Raw genomic sequence first — 9,886 nt, 5'->3', positions numbered from 1 at the left:
AGGGAGTTGACCACGCTTGCACGTCCCATGTCTTCATTGCACCCGCGCACACCTTGCGCAGTGCCTACGGGAACACTGTGTTGGTTCCTCGGCGACCGGTGGACAGCAAGCGTCGGGGATGGATGAAGGCCGAAGGGAGGTGTAGAAGGAGGTGCTATGCGCTGTCGGCACCTCGAGATGACTGTGTGCTGCCGCTGCCGTCGGATCGGAGACCTAGCAAGAGGGAAGAACAGAGGAGAGACTAAGGTCTCCAATGGACGAAATGAGCAAATGTGAGACAGGTGTCCTCGATGGACTGCAAGAGCACGTAGCCCTCACCTAAAAGTGAGGCACCCATGCCGCGGAATGCTGGCGACACAAGCAACTGGGCAGTCGCTGTCCGCCCGGACTGCAGGAGAAGGCGAGAGGGCGAGTCGGAGCTCACAGCCAACCAGTGGAGCCGAGGCGACGTGCACTGCAGAACATCGGCGATGCAAGCAAATGGGAGAGGCGTCGTCCCGTCGGTCAATCACACACGTACGGTGCAGGGACCAGCTGGGGGAGGCCACACCCTATCTGTAGAGTGCGCCATCGCGGGCCATACACATGCGATCGAGCGGCGCGTGGCCATGGGGCGACGTGGCCAGGCCCCTGGTGCGCCTCCGCTCCAACCTTGGTGGTTTCTAATTGTAATTATGATAAGATGAAAATTGCTTGTGACAAAAAAAATTCGATCTGTTTGGTCCTAATTATTTTAAATATAAAACATGCAGCTCTCCGCCAGTTTGTTTTTAAAAAATTGCTTGCGATATGATGGCGGCCTCGCACGGAGGTATAGCTGCTTTCCTTCAGAATTAAATTGCAGGTAAGGCATAAAAGAGCCTAACCAATAGAATGACAAGGTCATGTTAGAATTGGGTCAAAAGAAGTGAAAATGGAGCTACGCGATGAGAAATAACGGAATCATACCGACTCTTTGTTCGGCGAATTAAGAAAAAGGATCAGCTGACCCTTTTGCCTTTTCGCTCTTTTCTTTCTAAAAAGGTTGCGTCAGATAAAAACATCCGAGGCAGATACAGTGCATGCATGCTTGCAACTAAAAGCGCACATCAGCCGGAACACATTTTGCTGCAAAATACAATGCTCGCAGCTAAAACAATGATATCCTGGTCGATGCTACATTATTGCCCGCAGACGCTAATAATGGGTTGCGAAAATTCCTAAACAATTCGGCGATTCCGTTCTTTATCTTCTTTTCAGGTCGCATCCAAATTGAATCGATTTTCTTTCTGCTTGTTTCCTCCCGAAAAGTCAGAAAGCGTTGTGCAAATGGGTTATTATACTGGTGCTGATAGCACAGGCCAGTGTTCTTTTATTTGGGACGGTGATATCACAGGGATTGTATGTATTAATTAATTTGTTGGTCGCGCCTAGTTGAAAGTTTCAGACATGATCTTCGCCACGATATTTCCTAGCTAGAGATCGCCATGATGCAATACAACCCTTCAGCTGCCGGTTGATGGAGTCGTCGCCTTCGTGCGTGATGCAATCAGACATCAGGTCCTGTTCCATTGGAAGAGCTCGGTAAGCAGGATCTCGCAGCCTGTAGAGTGTAGATAAGCACAGGGATATCGACGTGCATGCTGCGAGTTAGCTGCCGTCATGTAATCGCAGAAAAGAAAAGTAGCCAGAGCCCAGAGGGATGCGGTTTATTGTTTAGAACGGGCTGATGAGGTGACAATTTTTTTAGATTACATGATGGTCACTATACTGTATCCAAAGAATCACACCGTGACGTAATCCTCCTCCTAATTGCACGACCATTTTTTGCCCAAAAAAAATTGCACGACCATTTTGTATAGGCACTAATCAAAATGGCTGAGATGGGCCGCGTCAATTGGGCTCTGGTTTAGCATAAAGAGGCCGGCCGGAGTGAACATTGCGTGGTCAACTCAACAAACCCACAAGAGGTTAGGCCCAAACAGTTTCGGGGCAGAAAAAGAAAAAGAAAACCAGCTTAGGCCCAAACATAGATTTTGTGAATTTTTGCCCCCAAACAGTCAGAGTTCATCCGGAGGGGATGAGATTGAAGAAATTTCCGTGTTCTCCACGGATCGACGATCCACAGGTCAGACAGCTCTCGATGCGAAGAGGATAGTCGAAGGTGTGCACTGCAAATGCGACGAAACGGGATATGCTCCTTAGAAGGCTCACCCAAGTCCCAACCAACTCTCCATGCCTATGTCTGGAAGGCTGGAACTGGAATGGAACGGAACGGAAACCCTCGCATTCCCGTCACGCCGCACCGCGATCGGCACGCAGCCAAGACCAAGGCGACGGCACGGTCAATCCGGGTCCGGGGCCCCGTGCGCCTGCGCTCCGTCATCCATCACGCGACCGATGATGCTTGGTGCCGAAGAAAGCGATGCCTCGCGGGGCCGGGCCCACCTCTCCTAGCGCGTGGGCCCCACGGACACCCTAGTGCCATGCCACGTCATCCCGCAAGTACGGACGACGCCTTTCCATCCGCAACCAGGCGAGCACGCCGCAATCGCCTGCCTCGGCCTCGCTGCCAGCTGCCTTGCGCGCCAAGTTCCAAGCGCCCCCCGCGTCTCATTGATTGGTACCGTGTCCTGCAAAGCGTGCGTGGTACTTTGAATCCACCTGCGGTCCCCCTGGTCGACTCAGATTCTCCATCTTCCAGCGCAAGACACCGAGAGCACACAACAAACAACAAAGGGGAGGCGGAGAGGGACTGAGCCGCCGAGGGAGGGGAGCGGCCGATCGGTCGAGGATCTGAGGGTTGTTCTCTCGCGGGAGGAAGGGGCCATGGGAGTGGGGTTGGGGAGCAAGGAAATGGGGCGGGCGCCGGCGGCGGTACCGACGTCGAGGTAACCCTTGTCGCTTTTCTCTGGTTGCTGCTCTCCGCTGTGCTGCTCGCTTCGCTTGCGCGTCGTTGCTCCGGGGTTTCGGGGTCGGTCGGGCGTGATCTGTGGAGGATGAGGATCGGTGCTTCTTGACTGCTTGCGGTGCGCATTCTGCCGCTCTGTTCTGCTCCGGGGTGTTCATCTCTGATGGGCGGATGGATCGATCTTAGCATAGTCTAATGTGTTTATATTTGCAATGTGATGCGTATCTGTAGAACTGTGAAATGTTGATGTGGGGCTTTTTGGACCGAATTTGATGTGGGAAAATCGCGAGTTTTGGTAGTGTTCTTTTTTAAATCGATATGGAAGGGGTAATATTCAGCCTAATATGCGAAGTTTCCCTGTGAAATTTCTGTAAATCAAGTGGGGGAAATCGTACCTTAACTTACTAGTGCAGATTGGGTGTTATTGGAACAATGTCTGAAGGACTGAAACGAAATTGGAACAATATTTATGTTGCTAGACATGATATCAAAACCATTGAATTTGAATGCTTGATTCGCTAGGCACTATGCACTTGTGTTTCTGGAGGTTGCACTCAGGAAAATATTTCTTCAGAAGTTTAACATGTAACCGCATTGTGTTATATACTCTCAAAGAAAATTGCACCGTGTTATTAACTCTCTAAAAAAATTTGCATTCTGTTATGTCATTATCTGTGCTAGACATTAAACCAAAACCACATCATTTTTCTCCTTAAATTTGAATGCTTGATTCGCTAGGCACTATGCAATTATGTTTCTAGAGGCTACACTCTGTGGAAAATATTTCTGCAGAAGCTGAACATGTAACTGCATTGTGTTATATACTCTGTTATGTCATTGTCTGTTAGCATTATCATCAACCAGGATTGATAATTGCATTGAAATAAGAAGGGTGAACAAATAAATGATAGGACCTTCAAACTAAACTCAAAATTAAGAACTCTGCTTCCCTGCAATCCTTCTGATCCCTGATGGTTACAGAGCAAAACAGAGCAGATGGTAAATTCTTCTCCATCTGCATGCATTTCATATAGTACTAAGAACTAATTTGTAGCTGCAACGACCAAGCACTCCCGGTTCATCTCGATTGCTATTGGTTCTTATTGTTTATATTCCTGCTGATTACTTTGTGCTTCTTCAACCAATCTTGTAACATTGACACTGACAAGTTATCTTGGTTTCGATGGTATTCAGAGATATGCTTTGTGTTGTGCACGTGCAGTGGGACAGGAACGCAGCAAGCCCGCGCCAATGGCGGTGCTAATGGCACGCCCGGCGCTGGAAGGTCTCGGTCCGTGTCCGCCCAGCGAGGGGTGGGTGGCCCTGACAACACGCGCCACAACTACCGCGGCGTGCGGCAGCGCCGGTGGGGCAAGTGGGTCGCCGAGATCCGCGAGCCCAACTGCGGCAGGCGCCACTGGCTGGGCACCTTCGACACCCCTGTCGACGCGGCCCTCGCCTACGACCGGGCGGCCGTGGCCTACCACGGCAACCTCGCACGCCTCAACTTCCCCGCTGACAATGCCGCCGCCGTCACCATCGCCACCGCCGCACCGGCGCAGCGGCAGCCTTCGTCCTGCGCTCCCGCCACAACCGCCGACGTCTTCGAGGAACATGAGGTGAAGCCGCTGGTTGCTGTTTCGCAGGGTGGGGGCGGAGCGGAGACCGTCAGCCAGCAGCAGCAGCAGCAGGGCGCTTCTTGGCTTTCGCCTGAGCTTCTGTTCGACGACGACCCGAATGACATTGCCATGTACATCGATTTCGATGCTGTTGCCCACATGGTGCCCTGTTATCCTGGCATCAAGATAGAGGATTGCCAGCCCGACGGGTTCGACGGCGACGCCATCCACTCTCCGCTGTGGCCGCTGGGTGACTGAGATGTTATCTGCTGAGACAGGTCGAGATGATCATTTCGCTGACAACTTCTGATGGTTTTCTGGCAGGATTAGGAATGGAACTTGGCTTTGTTGGTCTCGTCAGGTTGTTCTAGTTAGCTGAACTTCGTTGCGTGTAGGACAGTAGTCAGTGGTGTCTTTGTCTGCATATTCTTTTGTCAGGTACTCGACTGTAGTGATCTGCAGATGGTCATCCTGTATAGGATTAGAGACCCATGGTGACTGTTTTGTTCATTAATATCCTGATCCTGGTTATTGTAGAATGCAGAAATGCCCCTGATGTCATGAAATGCTTATTTGATACAGACTTGTCGATTTGCCATGCTCCCAGGTTGTTCTCAGCAGACTGGATTGAACAGCAGCACAATAGAGTCAGCAGGCCTTTGAAACGCTAGTACTGGTCTTCGTACAAAGCACTCCTTTCTAACTTGAAAGAGTCCGTTTACCGTAGGTCTAAAATTTGTACAGTTTGCTCCGAACAATGTTATATTTTCTACGCAAAGAACACAGTACACAATGCACCAATCATACCCTCAACAAATTCACCGGTCCAATTTTAGATTTACTATTCCTGAACAAGTGGTTTCCAGCCACGGAAATTCTACTGAAGAATCAGAGCTCAATAAAATCTCGAGGCTATGAAGTTTTAAAACTTTTTTGGCATGTCACTGATTCCTCTCCTCTTCTCCATCTCTCGCCCCTTCTCCACTCCACCGTGCAAACCTCCATGGAAGACACGGCCTGACAAGAGGTGCGCAGGGCGAAAAGCACGGCGACAGGCGACCGCGGCATTGTCACCGACGCCGGCAGAGACGCAGGGGCAATGGACGACGGCATCAACTGCTACGTGGTCCCACAGACCACGGGCACCGGGCGGAACATCTTCCAGGGCGGCAGCCCGCTGCAGGAGTCGCTGCCGCTGCTCGGCGTGCAGCTCGTCCTCATCGTCGCCGTCACCCGCGTCCTCTACTTTCTCCTCAAGCCGTTCAAGCAGCCCCGCGTCGTGTCCGAGATCATGGCACGTCCACAGATTTAAATTCTTCATACGCATCATTTCGAAGCTTTTTGGAGCAAACCAATCGAAACTTGACGTTGGATCTGATGTTCCAGGGCGGCATCATACTTGGCCCCTCCGTGCTGTCACGCTGTTCAGCGTTCAAGGAGACGGTGTTCCCGGCGAGGGGCGACCCGGTTCTGCACACCGTGGCGACGTTCGGCCTCATGTACGTCATCTTCCTCATCGGCGTGCGGATGGACCCGATGCTCGTCGTCCGGTCCGGCAAGAAGGGCGTCATCATTGGCCTCTCCGGCTTCGTCCTGCCGCTGGCCATGACCGCCGTGGGCTTCTCCGGCGCCGCCATGGCCGCGGAGGCCGACGTGACGAGGCGGTCCACGTTCCTATTCGCGCTGTCGACCTCGATCTCGGTCACGTCCTTCGCCGTGCTCTCGCCGATCATGTCGGAGCTCAGCCTCCTCAACTCCGACCTCGGCCGCACAGCCATGTCGGCGTCGATGACCACCGACGGCATCGCGTGGCTCATCATGGTAGGGTACACCCTGGCCGAGGCGTTCCTCGTGTCGCCCGCGACGTCGCTCTGGGCGTTCCTCTCGGTGGCCGCGCTCGCCGCGGTCATACTGTTCGCGGTGCGGCCCGTCGCGCTCAAGGTGATCGAGCGCACGCCGCCGGGCAAGCCGGTGGACGAGAACTACGTCTTTTTCTTCCTCCTCATCGTGCTCCTCGTTGGGTTCTACAGCGACATCATCGGGACCAACTCGTTCCACGGCGCGCTCATGCTGGGGCTGGCGATCCCCGACGGGCCGCCGCTCGGCACCGCGCTGGGGGAGAAGATCGACGCCATGGTGTCCGGGCTGATCCTGCCGCTGTACTACGCCATGACCGGCCTCAGCACCGACGTGTGGTGCCTGCACTGGGGCAGGCTGCAGCTCGTCATATTCCTCGGGTGGTTTGGCAAGCTGGTCGGCGTCATGGTGCCGTCGCTGTACCTTGAGATCCCCCTCCGGGACGCCGTGTCTCTCAGCCTGTTCATGAACTCCAAGGGGATTGTTGAGGTCATCACCTTCACCTTCTTCCTCACCAACGAGGTGATCGTTGATCCATCAGCTCCGCAAGCATCAAATGCAACCATCAACATCCTATGCGTAGAATCTTAAAATATCTGTTTCGGTTTGGTTTGCAGTTGATCGGCAAGGGCACGTTCAGCGTGTTGATGTGCTCGTCGGTGGCGATCACGGCGGTATCGGTGCCGGTGGCGGCATGCCTATACGACCCGGCGCGGCGCTACGCCGTGTACAAGCGGCGCACGTTGCAACACCTCAAGGCGGACGCCGACCTGCGCATCCTGGCGTGCGTCCACGACCAGTCCCACGTCCCGGGGACGCTGGCGCTGCTGGAGGCGTCGCACGCCACGCCGCAGACGCCCATCGGCCTCTACCTCCTCCAGCTAGTCGAGATCGCCGGCCGGTCCGCGCCAGTGTTCATCCCGCACAACCCGCGCCGCAACGCGTCCCGGATCGGCGCGCCCGGCGCGCCGTCCTCCGACTCGGACCGCGTCATCAACTCCTTCTTCCGGCACGAGCTCCGGCACCCGGAGGGCGCCGTCTCGGTGCACCCGTTCACCACCATCTCCCCCTACTCCTCCATGCACGACGAGGTGTGCCGCCTCGCCGTCGACAAGCGCACGTCGCTGATCCTCCTCCACCACCACAAGCGCCACATGCTCGCCGGCGGCGCGCACGCCGCCGCCGGGCTCCGCGTCGTCAACCGCAAGGTGCTGGAGGTCGCGCCGTGCTCGGTCGCAGTGTTCGTCGACCGCAACGCCGGCTGCGTGGGGCTGTCCAGTTTCATCCCGGGGCCGCTGCAAGACTACTCGGGCTCTTCCGCGGGCAGCGGTGGCGGGCGCTCGACGGGCGCGCCCCAGTTCCACGCGGCCGTGGCGGCGCTCTTCTTCGGCGGAGGCGACGACCGCGAGGCCATGTCCTACGTGGCGCGCATGGCGCGGCACCCGGGCGTGACGGTTGCCGTCGTGCGGTTCCTGCCGGCGCGAGGGATCAAGGACGACCCGGCGGACCGGCGGGTGGACAACCGCGCCATCGAGGAGGTGAAGGCGCTCGCGGCGAGGAGCAGGAACATGAAGGTCCGGGAGGAGCTCGTCGGCGACATGGAGAGGATCGTCGAGGTGCTGAGGGGCCTCGACAAGGCCGGCTACGACCTCGTCGTCGTCGGCATGAGGCACAGGTGGTACCCGGTGATGCCGGCCAACGGGCTGTCGGACTGGAGCGAGTGCCCCGAGCTCGGGGTCATCGGCGACCTCCTCGCGTCCTCCGACTTCGACACGCCCTACTCGGTGCTCATCATGAAGCAGCAGGACCAGGCCGGCCTGAATGCCGCTGTGCCGGGAGCCCAGGACCTGTGGCGCAGCGGCAGCGTCAGCGGCCCGCCACCGCGGACGATGTCGACCAGCGGATCTAGCTAGCAAGCATCGGCAGTAGGACCCCGAGTGAAAGCTGCTGCATGTTATCTTGACCTGTGCATCGTAGAATGTATTCAGGGATTGACCTATCTAGGACCTAGTTCGACAGGATTTTCAGGTTGTCCTTTGCAATATAAATTTTGTGTACAGTTCTCAGGATCAGCAATAGCAAGATTGCTGTCATTCCAGCGAAGATTTTTTACTGCACGCTGCGCAGAGACAGAGCCATCAAAGAGCATATGGAGCCAATTCAATAATGCCATATGCTCCCCTGCATCAGGGTAATATACTCTATACTCCCACCGTCCAAAAATAAATGCACTTCTAGAGTTTGGGTGATTTTAAATGTTAGTGAAAAATTACATATATACCATTATAAAAATGTAATCATTGCACTTTGGAATGAGAGAAAGTAGAAAAAGGCAACTAGAGTTAGGTAGTCCAATTCCTAAATGTGCACTTATTTGGGGATAATTTTGAACTCTAGAAATGCACTTATTATGGGACGGAGGGAGTAGTTCATACGGACCCAATTCATGCTTCACAAAAAGAACCAACATGAGCAATGCCATGCTACCGTGGCGGACTTGGCTTGGCGACCTTGTAGTTTCGATGCCGGAGGATGCGGCAGTCTCAGCGATGCTTCCATTACGGCTGCAGTGTACGTCTTGGTTTGTTGACGTAGCCTTGTGCGTAGCCTTCTACACGCTTGGGCGCCTGGAGCAATCCTCCATGGAAGTAACATCGAAGGCTTTGGAGGCGCTGGATAGCGCACATGGCGACGACGTCATCCTTCTAGCCTGGTTGGGATGCCAATGCCCATCCTCGGCCACGACCAGCAACATAGGAAGTGCTGGCGACACTCACATCGTGGAGACCGGTGCGCGGACGGCCAGGCAGGCTGACTGGCGAGTAGCGGCGAGGACACGGCGGCACTCTGGCATGACGACTGTCGAGGCACGGAGCAGAGGCGGTGCCCGGGCAGGGGTCAGGGGTGGATGGTATTTCAACTACCCTCCATCCCTTGGATCTATCCAAACCGCCCGATCGGACGCGTGTGGCCTTGATTCACAAAGGGTACCACCTTGACCCGATTGTTTTCTGCCTCGATGGCATAATGGATCACGTGACGCTGCCGCGAGCATGGCGCAGCGAGCCACAACGTCGGTGCCGGAGGGCGGCAGCGGCAGAATCGCCGCTTTGTTTTCTAGTACTTTTGTAGTGTGGTGGAACGTGTGTTGCTTCAAGCACTCATGCTCTCGCGCGTCATTGCTCAAGAACGCTGCCAATCACGCAGCTACTCCACACAAGTTCAGCTCACGGCAGTCGGCGTATACCAAATCGCTAAGACGGCCACGGCAAAGCCATGTGTCGCCAGGAGCGCAGCCCGTGTCGCATTTGCAGCTAGGTGAGGCGCAACACTATATCGCGTGCATCTGATGACACCGTCGTGCTGCACTTGCATGAGGTCTCGTTCGGTTAATACCATTCTCAAGTGGATTGAGATGCATTTTGACTTGTTGGGGATTTAATACATTCCAATGTAACAATCTAGGTAGAGGAAGGTTTGCCGGTAAATGGCGCGCGGCGGTGAGGTCGGCGGCGCCACC

At 55.0% G+C, this 9,886-nt stretch overlaps 2 protein-coding genes across 2 annotated transcripts; both read left to right on the top strand.

The window, feature by feature from the left end:
• The first annotated feature begins 2,644 nt into the window (after positions 1 to 2,644).
• LOC101786295 (dehydration-responsive element-binding protein 2D) lies at positions 2,645 to 5,126 on the top strand. The gene is made up of 2 exons (XM_004961713.2): positions 2,645 to 2,870; positions 4,113 to 5,126. Exons 1-2 carry the CDS (start codon positions 2,809 to 2,811, stop codon positions 4,765 to 4,767), a joined length of 717 nt encoding a protein of 238 aa, XP_004961770.1. The 5' UTR covers positions 2,645 to 2,808; the 3' UTR covers positions 4,768 to 5,126.
• Positions 5,127 to 5,608: 482 nt separating this feature from the next.
• Positions 5,609 to 8,279, top strand: LOC101763094 (cation/H(+) antiporter 15). The gene is made up of 4 exons (XM_022825232.1): positions 5,609 to 5,803; positions 5,896 to 6,888; positions 6,984 to 7,631; positions 7,941 to 8,279. The coding sequence occupies exons 1-4, from the start codon at positions 5,609 to 5,611 to the stop codon at positions 8,277 to 8,279; spliced, it is 2,175 nt and encodes a 724-aa protein (XP_022680967.1).
• The last annotated feature ends 1,607 nt before the right edge of the window (positions 8,280 to 9,886 follow it).

The sequence above is a fragment of the Setaria italica genome, chromosome III (assembly GCF_000263155.2).
Source record: "Setaria italica strain Yugu1 chromosome III, Setaria_italica_v2.0, whole genome shotgun sequence".
NCBI classification, from domain to species: domain Eukaryota; kingdom Viridiplantae; phylum Streptophyta; class Magnoliopsida; order Poales; family Poaceae; genus Setaria; species Setaria italica.
This window is presented reverse-complemented; position numbering and strand designations above follow the sequence as displayed.

Coding starts and splice junctions, on each gene's coding strand:
- LOC101786295 (XM_004961713.2), top strand. CDS start 2,809: ATGGGAGTGGGGTTGGGGAGCAAGGAAATGGGGCGGGCGCCGGCGGCG. Junction 2,871..4,112: donor GCGGCGGTACCGACGTCGAG/GTAACCCTTGTC, acceptor GTGCACGTGCAG/TGGGACAGGAACGCAGCAAG.
- LOC101763094 (XM_022825232.1), top strand. CDS start 5,609: ATGGACGACGGCATCAACTGCTACGTGGTCCCACAGACCACGGGCACC. Junction 6,889..6,983: donor CCTTCTTCCTCACCAACGAG/GTGATCGTTGAT, acceptor TTTGGTTTGCAG/TTGATCGGCAAGGGCACGTT. Junction 7,632..7,940: donor TCGACCGCAACGCCGGCTGC/GTGGGGCTGTCC, acceptor AGGAACATGAAG/GTCCGGGAGGAGCTCGTCGG.